The sequence below is a fragment of the Berghia stephanieae genome, chromosome 3 (genome assembly GCF_034508935.2).
Source record: "Berghia stephanieae isolate SIO BIC M18660-M18661 chromosome 3, UCSD_Bste_1.3, whole genome shotgun sequence".
NCBI classification, from domain to species: domain Eukaryota; kingdom Metazoa; phylum Mollusca; class Gastropoda; order Nudibranchia; family Aeolidiidae; genus Berghia; species Berghia stephanieae.
In genome coordinates, this window is record NC_088362.1 from 77,525,509 (window position 1) to 77,540,508 (window position 15,000).

General features: G+C 35.4%; 2 protein-coding genes across 5 annotated transcripts in view; one reads left to right on the forward strand and one right to left on the reverse strand.

The window, feature by feature from the left end:
* Window positions 1-12,345, forward strand: part of LOC144968502 (uncharacterized) — a 26,395-nt gene extending 14,050 nt beyond the window's left edge. Inside the window, exon 6 of the mRNA XM_078906936.1 lies at window positions 12,278-12,345. The gene's annotated coding sequence lies outside the window, so the exon portion shown is untranslated. The remainder of the gene's footprint in view (window positions 1-12,277) is intronic.
* The window catches only part of LOC144968503 (transforming growth factor-beta-induced protein ig-h3-like), an 18,343-nt gene continuing 15,035 nt past the window's right edge, over window positions 11,693-15,000 (reverse strand). For all 4 annotated transcript variants that reach the window (XM_078906939.1, XM_078906940.1, XM_078906937.1 and 1 more), the window contains 4 exons: window positions 14,874-15,000; window positions 14,076-14,177; window positions 13,264-13,371; window positions 11,693-11,960 (listed from right to left, as the gene is read on the reverse strand). The exon at window positions 14,874-15,000 is cut by the window's right edge and continues 63 nt beyond it. In XM_078906939.1, the coding sequence (XP_078763065.1) occupies window positions 11,851-11,960; window positions 13,264-13,371; window positions 14,076-14,177; window positions 14,874-15,000 (447 nt within the window). In that variant the 3' untranslated portion in view covers window positions 11,693-11,850. The remainder of the gene's footprint in view (window positions 11,961-13,263; window positions 13,372-14,075; window positions 14,178-14,873) is intronic.

Sequence of the window (15,000 nt, forward strand, 5' to 3'; positions counted from 1 at the left end):
ATTTTTTAAAATGTAAACCTTCAATTAATTACATGATAAGACAGAAGGCCGTGAAAATAAGTAATAAACGTGTTAGAAATTATAAATGTTTGGTGTTTGGAGTCAAATTAGTAATGGCATAATTCATTAGTTTATCGTATAGTTAACATTTTGAGTAGCATTAATTTTAAAAATGAACAAAATACGCTAGTTCTGTTGACCAATTTAAGACATTGATCAACAAAGAACTTCATCCGTTTAGAAACGAACATGATTAATATTTTACATAATCAAAAACAAATGTCATGTATAAGGCATTGGAACAAGAAACTTAAGTAGCTCTGAAGCTTCAGAGAACCCCTCGATTGGTCCTTAATTTTTAACACTCTAAAGGGACTGGACAACACTTCAGTCAAGACTCCTAGGTGTCTCTATATCTTTTTCTCTCCTTCAAATCTGGATCTTATTTGCGTATTTTGTATGTGCTCTTATCAACTACGCCACTGTGCAGATGACGTAGCTAATGGCATCACTTATTCCTAATGTTGTTGGTGCAGTTCGTGTTCATTGCTCCTATCCATATCAAATTAGAGCGAAAAGGGTTCGAATTGCTTATGTTCTTCGTCTGCTGATGATATTGAGTTAACATAAGAGTTTATATATCGATGTTCCCACGAATCCTCGTGTCAAAGTCAAAGTCTAATGTTTTGGTTATTTACGTTTATTCCTTTAATTATTGAAGCTTTATATTTGTTCAAATTCATTTTTTTTTATATTTGTGTTTTAAGCAACTGATGATTATACTGATGACACTAAAATGACGTTGTAATAAATAATCAATTATATATTGATAAATGTATGTATGTATGTATGTATGTATGTATGTATGTATGTATGTATGTATGTATGTATGTATGTATGTATGTATGTATGTATGTATGTATGTATGTATGGTGAAAATAATCACATAATTTGCCCTCTTGTGTTCCGATAAACGGACTACCCGTTTTTTGGTAAGCTATTTTGAGACCAAAGTAGGTCTTATTAGAGAGGAACTTGACTCTCACACTCAATAGCGTTGATCTTGTTATCCCTAGTGCTCCGTTTGTTTGTCTCAGAAAATGAAGTTAGAAAAATAATTTACAAAACATTTGATCCAATGTCACGACTCTCTCCTTTTTTCTAGGACTCAATTTTTTAGTCATTTTAGATATGGTAGACTTGTTTTAAAGAAGCCATCATTGCTCCAATTCTTAAAATGTCAAACCTAGACCCAGAAATCTTGAAACATTATAGAACAGTTCTTTATTTGACTATAATCTCAAAACTGAAATCGATTTTCTAATGTCGTTATCAGTTATTTACGCCCAATGTTCTTGAATTATTTTCTTGAGGGTCTCTCAGTAAAAGGCGTTGTCTGTTGCATAAATATTTTTTTTGTCAACAAATCCCAAATAAAATAATCCATTGCATTCAAGTTATTAGGGCTGCCATTGATCTTTTGAGATTGAATCAATGTTATTGGATGTAAAAAAAAAGCGGTGTGTGTTTACTGGAATTTGAGTAACTCAATCCTGTTGTAATGTTATGAAATTGTTTAATGGTTCTAAAGCATGACAGGCCGACAGAAGTTTTAAATTAAGAAATTAAGGAGCAGGTACCGGTGTAAGATAAAGAACTGAACAAATGTGCATGAAAGGTGCCAGACAAAGCAAGAAAGAAAATTACAAGAAAAATCCATCCCAAAAAATCAATCGACCTTGACTGAGGATTGAACCTCAAACCTTCTGATTAGACGTGCATTCATTACACCACAGAGGCTCCCGATAGTTGGGATCATTTTAATACCTATATTCTTCACAAAGGTCCCAACTATCGGAAGCCTCTATGGTGTATTGTTAGCACGTCTGACTGCTAATCAGAAGGTCGGAGGTTCGATGCCCAGTCGAGGTCGACTGATTTATTTGGGATGGCTTTTTTTTCTTGTATTTTCCTTCTTGCTTTGTCTGGCACCTTTCATACACACTTGTTCAGTGCTTTATCCGACATAAGTTTACTTCCTAAAACCTAGATATGTAAGAATATGTAATAATTATCTTTGACTGTTTGAGTTTCAATGAAAGAAATCCTCGTCTTTCCTTACCTAGAAACATTTAACAGACACCATTATCTTCTTAGATAACCTATTTATTCGTGGTTGCTTATTGTATCACGTCATTTTGACGATTTGGTGGATTTCGAGATTGAAATCTGTTTTTATTTTTATCCTTAAAAACAAATCGTTTTACATCATATGTATAAGCTTACCTACAAAATTCTAGCAAGAAATTTTAGTTTTTCTTTCACTTTAGCAGATTTTCTTAACGATTTGATTTAAAGGCTTTCGGTGTGGCAGTCCACATTCGATATTCAAGCTGTTGAAACTGGATCTTATGTAAAATGGCACTCTCTCGATATTTCGTTTTTGTTGTCGGTTTCTTGAAATACCATCGTACCTGTGCTTTTCTATCAATTATTATAACCTTTTGTATTAAGAGATTTAATATATTGTTCTGATTTTTTTGTATAAAGTCGATTAAATTTATTGAGATCATTTTGCTATCAAGCAACACAAAGTGTCTCATTTCTTTGTGATCACCCGATAGTTTTGATATAAACATTATTTCTCAACAACGTATTTGATTTGTGGTGTGTGTGTGTGTGTGTGTGTGTGTGTGTGTCACTGGCGGTCGGTCAATAGAGCGAAGTTGTTTTGTGCCGCCCTATATTTTCCGTAGATTAGCATGTCAACCAAACAAAAAACTTCAATTTTAAAATTTTGATAAAATTAAAAATTTAGCACATACTGCTTTTTGTTTTGAATATAATATTTGATGACTCGTGCGTCGCTCCGCGAAGGTGGCGTCAAATCGGCACGTTTCATCTTTCCCCCGTTGCCTGCGCGGGGTGACAATGAGCGGAGGGTGTGGTATGGTGGGGACGTTTTTTGTTGTTGATATGAGCCAGTCTTCGTTTGGCCGTCCTGTCCTTATCCTATACTCTGTTGTACCTTGAAGAAAGTTAGTGTTACCACTCCCCAATCTCCCTCCACCCTCCCTCCCCAACTAACTATTGTCTTTCACTGCTTAAATAATTAGGCCAAGACGGCCAATCTAGCGATGCACGCCCTGAGGTCCTACTTGGGATAAATTAAAACCCTATCAGTTTTATCACTGAAAGAAGAGGCTTTGCTTCACTAAGATATACGGATGAAGAGAATGGCAATAAATATATATTTTATCATTGTTGGTTTTGCTTAAATATATATTAAATATCAAAAAGAACATTAAACAAAGTATGCACCGAGAAGAGCCCCATGGTACTATAAATAAAAATCCCTGACCCCACGGAGTCCTTCATCCCCGCACACTCCCAACGATCCCTACTCAACTTGTATTGTGTGCATTGTCTAATAATAGTATAATTATAAAGATGTCGCTGATTGTGTATGAAGTTAACAAGTGCTTTGCGTTTGGAATTTAATGTGGATTTTTAAATTCAATTATTCTAAAGTTGTGTGTCATACCGTTAGTATTCAGAGAAAATGTCTTATCGCTGTTGTCATTGTTTATGAAACCTACCTGTTTTTATCTTTGGAAAGATTTCTTGAATCATTTTATTTTAAAAAGTTATTTCTGTAATTTGTAATCAATCATGAATCATGTTGATTTTTAAATTGAAAATCAATTTCGACACTTATCCCCTCAAGAGAAAATCGTGGTGAAAGATTTAGGTCCACACAAACCAGTGAATTTTAACTTAGTTTCTAACACTCCGGGGAGTCAGCGCCGATTTAATGATTATTTTTAAACTGTTGAATGGCTTACTGCCAGTGTAAGTGAAAGCCGTAAAACGCTTCATTGTTTTTATTGCTTGATTTTTGGTGATGTAAGCTAAAACGGACAACAGGAGGATTCAGTGATATTGCGCACATCTCTCAGGCACTGAAGAAACATTCTGAATCAAATAGCCATGTCACAGATGCTGTTAAATATAAACTTTTCAACGTTGTAGATATAAGAAATCAGTTGGAAACAGGACATGCTGCGTCTGTGAGTCGTTATAATGAACAGGTGAAAGTTAACAGACCCGTTTTGTACAAGATAATTGATGCTCTTTTGTGAGTATGTCTCATTAATATTCTAACACACACACACACACACACACACACATACATGCACACACAAATATACGCACATATGCAAACATATGCACACATAAAGACAAACAATTGCAATACCCCCCTCTCCACACACACACACACACACACACACACACACACACACATACAAAGTAGGTCAAATTTAGTTAAATTAACTAGACCAATAAAATTTGATTCTGTATTTCGGATTTGTGCCGCCTTAAATACAATGTGACCAACCGCCCCTGGTGTGTGTGTGTGTGTGATTAAAAAAACCCCCATAAAATGATAGTGCTCAATTTTTTGGTAAATGGGGCTAATCATAAAATAATCTAAGTGTAACTTCATTCATTTTCTACAATAATTGTTTCAAGCATTCGCTATCTTCAGGAACAAGTAGATCACCCGTGGACTCTTCTGTTCTCTATTTGAACCAGCCCCTTTGTCTTCCTTTTCTTTTGAGCTTTTAACTTCAGATCTAAAACTTTTCTTCTGTATCATATTCTGTTTTACTGGCGCTATGACCTGTCGAAAGCTCCGTAAAATCTCTAAAAACAAAAATGTATTAATGATTTATCAAATAATATTACATAGAAAAGGTTGTTTGCAGATTGACATTTCTAATGAATCATAAATTTTAAATTTTAATTTTTTTTTTTCAAATTTAACCGTTCAAGAAGATATCAATTACCTTTTGAATGTTCATGGAATTGGGAATTGAAATTTGATATCATCAAGTCAAAAAAAATGTTTATACCATTCGCACACGGAACACACACACACACACACACACACACACACATATATATATATATATATATATATATATATATATATATATATATATATATATATATATATAAACCTTATATATTTGTCACATGGGATGTTTTGTAACACTAAGGCTCCGAAACCGCCTGACCAGTCGCCACCACATTTTGGATGTTGTTTACAAAAGGATTCAATTGTCTGATGTCACGTCCGCCCAGCAACGAGCAGCTTGATTCTAAACAAAGGATATTGGTACTTTTTATTCTTCATGCTGGCTAGAACTTTTTCATATGTCATGTGATCAGAATGTATACAAGTCAAAACATGATCAGATTGTAATGTTTTTCTCCTCTGGTCGGAGAAGTATTTCACAATGGCGTCCGTCATTAAGATGGAACTGACGACACGACTGTTGAAGCCTATTGGCAGCAAGGTGGTTTGCGTGTTTATGAGATTGACATCGTGATTATTTTATCGAAAAATCTAATTATTTGTTTCGTCAATTCCCATCAGACGCCATCATGTGAGTTGTCCTTCCAGTTAGCGAGCATGACAATGAGGCGGGAGTGCGTGCTTTCATTGAATTAATGCCTGTTTTAGTGGTTCCTCTCATAATTTTGAATACAATCAATTTCTTAAAATTTATATGAACTATTTCCGTTCTTAACATTGGGAAAGAAATCTACGATACTTGAGCGAAATATATAAGATATTAAATGCAGGAAAGATCTCTATGTGCCTAAATAAAAAGCTCAGTGGAGTTCCATTTCGAAGTCGAAAAATGTATTGTCTATTAAGGAAATGGAAATTGAGCTCAACTCCTATTCAAAACTTGAATCATAAATGTTTGGTTGTTCGACTTGTCATCGCATTCATTTAACTGACAGCTATGCTTATATGAACACACACACACACACAAGCACACATACACACACACACACACACACACACATATATATATATATATATATATATATATATATATATATATTCATACCAAATCTTTAGAGGCATTCTAATATCGTTTATACACCGAATTTAAATCTTTATACGCATATTACTAGTTCCATACCTAACACTAATCATATGTTAATAATCATATACAATTTTACTTATTTGAATAATAGTCTGTGTTATTTGTTTTTGTTATTTTTTCAAAATCTAGAATAGATCTTTTCTTGATTACCGGAACACCATTTGGAGCCCACCAAGTGTGAGACAATCAGTCATCCTCCTTTTCCTCCAGCTCCTCCTCCTCCCCCTCCTTCTTCCTGTTCTTTTTGTTTCTTACACAAACACTGCAAAGCAAGTTTGAAGTAACCAAACACGATAAAGTGGATATATTCGTAAATAATAATGCCCCGCCTCATAGAGCACTTGTTATATAAACTGTTTTTACAAGAGTATCGTATTGATACAATGAATTTGGCCATGCAGCTTGCTGTCAGTCCAGACCTCGGCCCAGTTGAGCACGCATGAAGTCCTATCAAATACAATAAGAAGCGCAGGGAACTCCCAAATGACGCTGAAACGTCGTTCCAGCTACTAACAGACATGTGGAATGAACTGAGCGAAGATTACGTTTCCAACTTGACTACCTTCATGGCGAAAATAAACATACCGAAGCAGCACAGGGTGGATGCACAAATAAAAACTAACACAGCGATGCTATAAAAATAAAGCCCATTTTTAAAAGGCGTTGAATTATTGAGATTCTATTTTCTGTTATTGCAGTTATGTTTATTGTAAAGGATATTTTCTTACATGTCTTGTACATAGAGCGTGATAAATTGATTACATTTCATGTGTTAAATTTGAATTCTTTTTGTGGAACTTACTTTTGGAAGTGACTCTATAAATGTTTCATATATTATTGGATTGGTTTTATATAACAAGTACAAAAACAATTTCGAAATTAACGAATTGAAAAAAAATAAATATTGTCATAATATGCGTATACTTTTCACCTTACCCCCACCCACCGCATCATCCTTCACGGGTTAAATGAGTAAAAGCCTTGAGTGCAACCAAAATTTCAAGGATATCATTGCGAATCACATTTGATCCGTCAAGCCAGTTTTACAGGAGGCAGTCTGTCTGAATGCGTTATTTAAAATATAAGGGTTTTTTTTTTGTACAATCCGTAAAGTTCCAGTGTAAAGTTGCATGGACCACGAGGCAGTCTGTTAGAAGAGGTATTTATCTTCAAAACTGTAAATTGTGGTGACTTCAGTGACTTTTGCATCGATTAAAAAAAATTATTCCGAAGTTAATATCCATAGATAAATTAAATAATTTTTCCTCTTAAAGTAAGATTACATTTTTTTTTAAAAGTTAAATTGTAACAGAGTAGAAAAAAATGAGTGTTTACAGGACTGAAAGTAACAAAATTTGACTCCACATAGAGTTATTTAAAAAAGGCTAGGGCTATTGGTCAGTACTGACCCCCAGACGCTAGTGCCTGCGTGTCAGTGCTGACGAACAGGCGCCAGCGCCTGGGGGTCAGCACTGACCAATAACCTGGTGTTATTGGTCAGTATTGAACAACAGGTGCCGCCGCCCACAGACAGCCTCTCTTCGGTCTGTGCCACCGCCCGCCCTTAATCAGCACTGACGAACATCGGGCCTGTTCGTCAGTGCAGACAAAGACCTCTTCGCACTTATTCGTCACTTCCTAAAGTAAAAAAAAAAACAAAAACAATTAAAATCCCAGGCTTTCAAGGCCAACTTATCCGATGACACTGAGCAACACTTGGTCACTTAGATAAATTTGATGTCTAACGCGTTAGATCGTGGCCTTCGTAAAGTTATGGCCTGATACTTACCAAAAAATGACGTCAAACTGCCAGTCTATTGTCACAAAAGAAAACAAATCGTGAGTTGTATTCAATAGTTCAACCAACGAAATAAATTGTTTCCATGAGCTCTACTAACAACTTACTTACCGGTGCAAAAACCAAATAATGACGTCAAACTGCCGGTCCTTTTGGATTTCAGTATCAGGCTATAACATAACGATGGCTACGGTTAGATGCCATTGGGGCAACGGTATGACTGTCGTTGTTTCAAGCCACCATACGATTCTTTTTTATTTTATGTTGTCTGTGTGTATGTATGTTTGTTTTTCTTTTTTTTCCGTATATTTTCGTTATTGCCTAAATTAAAGAAAAAGAGAGGAAACGTGTTATAATATTTCTTGTTACGATTCTTTTATAATACATTGTCCATTCTATTGATGAGGTTTTTAAAAAAATGTATTTGTTTTGTTTTTGTTTTTTGTCATGCAAAAAAAAAATAATAATAATAATGACGGAAAGGAGGAGAAACCTGATAACGAATAGATAATTCCATTTTTTTGGGGGGGTCTACGGTCTTTGCTTCCTACCCGAAAGGTACCGAGTTCGATCACCCGCCGCTGCACTGTGTGGCCTTGAGCAAGTCACCTCGCCCTAGCTCGACTTGCGGCGCTGTATTGCGGATGATGCCTAGGCGCTTCATATTCGTATTAGGATTGATTGAATTAATGCGATGGCGTTTCCACGTCTTCATATATTTCATCTCTGCCACTTTATCATTCATCGCTTAAACGTAATCGCAGTCCTACCGTCAGACTATATTGATGGTGTGCGTCGAGGTAAAGTGCTCACAACATCCGCAAGCCGTACCAACACACAAAACCATGTGTTATAGTCTGATTGAGATTGAGAAAATTTTGTGAGTAGTACCCAATAACAAAGAGTGGCGTCAATTTCGTTCCATCAATAAGTTAATTAAGGCTACGCGTTGATTTGATTGATTGAAAACAAAAACAGCATCCATTGTAGCCGACAGCGAGTTCCATAATTTGTAGATTTCTCCTGTCTCAGTGAGATGCGATGAAGCCGAATTCCAAATGACGGAATGAAAAAAGACGAGACAATGAAAGAGCTTCATTTTCAGTTCTGGCGTCACGCATCAGTGAGCATGCGCGTTGGAGGAACCGAAATATAAGGTTGCCAGTTTGGCGTTTCAACATCAAATTTGGTATTTTTCTCAGGATTGAACAATATCATTTAATTAATTGATAAATTTATTAAACAAATCTCACGTAAACCGATAAAAAAGGTGAAACCAAGGGACTTCCTTGCGACTAGTATGGGACAGGAAATGCGGATTTATTTGTCGTAGAACAAGTTATTTCAAAAAAATGGCATTTTTCCATAATTTTGGCACCGTCAGTACAGGCGCCAGAACTGACCAATAGATACCAGTACCTATTAGTCAGTGCTGACCCCCAGACGCTGGTGCCTGTTCGTCAGTACTGACCCCCAGATGCTAGCGTCTGGGGGTCAGTACTGACGAATAGTCACTCCGTTTAAAAAATCCAAACAAAACAACAAAAACCAATAGACACAACATACCACTACTGTGTGAACATTCAGTCGATTCATGTGAATCTTATAGATGGAATTAAATTGACGTCTCTTAGTTCTTTGTTACTGTTTTTAGCCAGCCATTTTTATGAGTAGTTTTCACTAAAAGTTTAAGGTAACAATACACATGTTCGTTTGTGTGCTGGAACGTTATTTCCGGCTGGCGAATGTTGTGATTTTTTAAACGCTCAGGATCAGTACCTCTTCTCAATAATAATGACACAGACATGATGGTGGCCGGAGTGTATACATTTTACAAAACACTTCAGGGCTATGAGACTATGTGAGATATCCACCAATGCGGAGTTCCCCGGGGCCGTGGATGTGGACAACCCTGGGGAGGGAAGGATGGAGAACCCGAGACTATGGGAGGTGGACACATGCGGGGATTGAACCCAGAACTTATTGAGATGGATACCAGAGTGAAGAGTGAACTCAGCTAAAACTCTCAATTTTAGCAATCAACAATCAAAACATGATCACCAGAGTACTGTACTACTCTACTGTAAGGTAAGCTCTCGATCCCAGGATCGGGGAGACATTCCGAAAGCTCCTACATCCCCAGTATTCTTTCAATTTGTATTTTCACCGTTGATCTTTTGTCAGGCGTTTATTTATTCAATTTGTCATCATATAGAAGCATTTTAAAAACTCTAGAACAAACCTTGATAGATTTGTGAAAGTTTAAAATTTCCTAATTTGACTATTGTTTTGATTCTCGGCCGCCATTTTGATTTGTGAAGTATTGATAAGTAGTGCAAAGCAGTCCGAGGGTTAAAAAAAAAAAAAAAATAATAATAATGATAATAATAATAATGTGGCTAAGATGGTTACAGATGAGACCATAAAACGACCGCCATATTTAAAAAAAAATTAAATGCAATTATTTATAGTTTATCTGTGTTACACTTCATTCTGTAGTCGCTTTACAGTCATTTTTATGTATTATTATGATAAAACAACAAATATTTAGAAAGCCAAAATATGACCAGGTATTGTGTAACATGTATTGAAATATATTGGAATTGTTCGGCTGTGTTTAATTATGTTATGGTTCTTTCTAGCGGTATGCATCTTGTGTTGTGCATGTTTTGCATGTGAGTGTGAATGTTGATTGCGTGAACGTATTAACACTTTTTGTCACTTAGAAACACCGTAAGACGTTTTTGTGTTAAGTTAGTCACTGAAATAACTCCGTCCTGGATGGTCGTATTATGTATTTGTTTTAAATGTTCCATATAATTGATAATAATTAAATTGAGTTAACGTAGTCTAACCCTGAGTCGTGCGTTACATATTGATGCTGTGTGTTTCGCCAATTTATTCACAATTTCGCCATTTAACGTACCAACACACAAAACATTGTGTAACCTTGAACGCGTATAATCCGATTGATAGAATTTAATGAGAACTACTCATAACAATGGTTGGCTAAACAAAAAATATCAAAGAGCTAAAAGACGTCAATTTCGTTCGTTTTCTATAGCCTGTTAGGCGCTGGTACAACGATTTTTTCTCTCTCTGGTATGGTAGACAAATTTGCAATTCTATTTGTTAAGGACTGTTCGGGCAATAATATGAGTAAAATGTTAAAATCACATTATCCGATCGAGTATGGAGGATGTGCAATGTTTGTTTAATAACAAAATCTAGAGGTGTCGAAATTAGAGTCAATAAAATGTTTACTAAAATAGAGGGTGTAAAGGCCGAAACGTCGTTTACTTTGTGTTGTATATTTTATAGGAGTCATTTTTACGCCCTTTATTTTACTATACGTTTATAAATTAAATTACTTGTTCGAAAGCGCACAAAAGGGTACATTGAAATGTCCGGGCACATTTTTGCAGCTCAGATAACCTCCTGCTGATTACGGGTCATTCTTGCTAGCCTCAGACCACAGAGATTACCCAATAATTGGGACTATTCAATGCTAATATTCCCCACAAGGTAGGCGTTTCCCCACTAGGACAACTCTGTCCAGGGACGAATTTGTCCTGTGCCACTGATGAAAACGTATTAAAACAGGTACATACCGCACTGGAACAGGACTGTTCTGGGGAATGAAACGGCGACGACGTTTAACTCCGCAAAAAATCAACCGACTGGCACGTCCATGGCCCATGTGAATTTTTCATGACTCGGGTAAATTTCACATCCACATCGCGACATTTCTTGAGCCAGGGAAATGGATATATATATATATATATTATATATATATATATATATATATATATATATATATATATATATATATATATATATATAAAAATGGATATATAGGATATATATATATATATATATATATATATATATATATATATATATATATATAAATATATAACAATGAAAATATTTTTTACAATTAATTTATTTCAATTTGAGTTTGAGTATTTATATATTATCTACCAGCTAGCTCGAATTTTAACATACAGTGATATTTAAGGTTAGGCTCTTCCTGGTCAATGTACAGAGGTCGTTACCCTCAGCATAACAACTTGTTGATTAGAATTAGAGATAGAATCCAGGGGGGAAAAGGACACTGTCAATGACATGGACCACGCCATTGGTGACACTGCCGTCTGCTTGAATGACATTGACACCATTCACTGTAACGCCATCTGTAACAAAATCAAATAAACAATACATTAAAAGAATCAACAATAAACAAATCAGAAAGAGGCGCGATTCTAAACGGTGATTTTTTATTTCTTTGTTTGGTTTGTTTGTTTTTAGGGGTTAAATTTCCACACTTGCGACACTCTTTTAGGTCTTTACAAACCCAGTAGAAAGGGAGATAGTAGAATAGTTTATTCACATTTAAATAATTTCAGCGCTGGAGATAATAATAAACTTAATATACTTTTGTTTAATTCATTCGACGTCAGTAAAAGAGGGTGGTGATATAATACTTAAAATAATATATGTATATTTCTAGATATCAAGCAGCTAAGAAGATGCAAGTCAACGTGGAATACTAAGAGAGACCAGAAATAGACCAAAGGGTGCGTCTATCATTTATTTAATTATGCATGATGCTGTCACTTCCATCATCTCAGTGAATTGGACTATAATAGGATAAGCACAGAAACATGTTATCAATTTGTAAGTCCTTTCACCCTGACGATAATTTTATAAAGCAATACTTCCTTTTTCAGTGACCCAGTTGTCCGAATGTGATCCAGAAGCTTAAGGAGTCTATTCGAAAGTACAGATCTGAAAAATTTCTCTCTCATATTTATATATATATATATATATATATATATATATATATTATATATATATATATATATATATATGTGTGTGTGTGTGTGTGTTAGTGTGTTTTGCACGCGCACATGTGTTTGTGTGCGTGTGTGTGTGTGTTGTGGTGGTGGTGGTGGTGGTGGTGTGTGTGTGTGTGTATGCGTGTATGTCATTTATGTAGCCCACTTTTTGTCGAATAGACATACTGTTGACAGCTATATTTGAATAACAGTATGCGAACATTATTTACAATTTATAATTGATCGTGATTGTGGTCATTTGAATTTCTTCTATGAATATAACATTCTACTGGCAATTCATATTCATGCGACAAATCACGTGTACTTTCACTCAATAATAATTAATATGACTCTTTTTCGTTTACCGTTTTCTTACTAATTTTATTCTTTCACGTCGTATGGAACATCTTGAGTATAGTATGAAATTACAGACAAAAGAAAAGATTGATTGTTTCCAAATGAGTTGGTGAGGGAATAGTTGTGGCATTTTTTTTCGTGGAATGGACTCAAAAATCGTATCACATAAATGTACAAAACGGTTTAGTTTCAAGGCGTTGCATTTTTTTTTCGTGTGAAATTTTTGTTTGCTTTTCTTTTTTTTTTTCTTTTTTTTTTGGGGGGGGGGGGGGGGGGGGGGAGATTTTGAGTGAAAACTTACTTGGATTCACTCTGACATAAACATCTTTGGTGCTCAGTGTTGTCACAGATCCAGATGAAAGGCCTGCTTTACAGTACGTACCCGATACGACGTGGTAGGTCAGGACCTCTGCGAGATTAAATTGTATTTGTTTATAATACGAATGAATTCTAAAAACATTTAAGGTGTTGTTCGTTAATAATAAAGAAAAAAAATACAATCATAGACGAAAAGGAGACCCTGATGGATCATGCTGGAATAATGATTTATACTTTCTTGTGAATGAGTTGTAGACAAAGGTTTATTGAATGCATAATAATGTAAATAGTCGATTAGTCTGATTAAAGGATATAGGAAACCCATTCAAACAAAACAGAGTTGACTCTGCTATATGATGAAGACTATATGTACATTACGTAAACAATAATTAACAATTGCGGCTATGTGGTCTTGTCGTATGACACTCGCTTTCGGTTAGGAAGGTCCAGGATTCGAGCCTCGCTCGGCGCATAGTTGAGTCCTTGGAAAAGACTCTTTGCTCACATTCTCTCACCGTACTCAGGTGTAAAATGAGTACCTGGCCGTCAACAGCGTTGTCTCTGTCGAAAATTGTTTTTTTTGTAATATCGCCTAACAGGCGTTGTGTCTCGTTCTACATGTTACGTGTTGCTGTAGGTTATGGACCCTTTGTAAAGCGCTTTGAGCATATTTAGTGGATATTGCGCTATGTAAAAGCTGTATTTTAAAAAACAATTAACAATCAAGACCTTTTATTATCTATACAATTGTTTACTTTCTTATTCGGACTAATCTCAAACAGGAAAGGAACCTACCTGTCAAAGCTGTTGTGTTGTGCAGAAGTTTTTCAAAAGCTCCATGTGGCAGCTTACGAAATGCGTGGTCGGTAGGGGCAAACACTGTGAAAGGCCCAGCACCTGAAGATGTGGCAGATAAGAAAATTTTGAAAATAAAGTTTTATTATTATATTTTCCCTGTAGATCTTAATGTCAATAGTCAATATCGAGAGAATGTAACGAAGACGGAATTTTTTGTTGACATACACAATGGTTTAGCGTTCGAACTGATTCCTGTTATTAACAACTATTTTTTTTTTAAAACATCTGCGTCACAAGCATCAACTTTATCAAGCTCTTTTTTCCATTTTTTTCAAAAGAAAAAAACCCAAAAACAATAGGATTCGCACAAATATAAAAAAATCTCTTATCAAAACAATAAAGTGGCAAAGTTAGTTCTTGAGTTTTTGAGTGCTTTCAAGCAGGCGCGTCATGCTTTTATCTCTTTCAAAGTTTCAGATAATGGTGATGATGATGATGATGATGATGATGATGATGAACAAGATGATGATGATGAAGGTGATGACGATGATAATGATGATAATGATTGTGCTAATAATATGATAATAATTTTGTTGGTTGAAACACTTATGTATGCCACACACACACACACACACACACACACACACACACACACACACACACACACACTCGTGTGTTTCCAAATTATCTACAAACTGATGTTAGAACAGATACATTAAAAAGAATATATATATATATATATATATATATATATATATATATATATATATATATATATATATATATATATATTACCGTTCAAGACGTCGTACAGTTTAGCGACCTTGAGTGCCGAGGTAAGGTTCTGGAACACGGGAAATGCGCCGAACGTCATGGCAGCCGGTCCATAGGGTGGAATCATTACATCACTTAAGACGTGTAC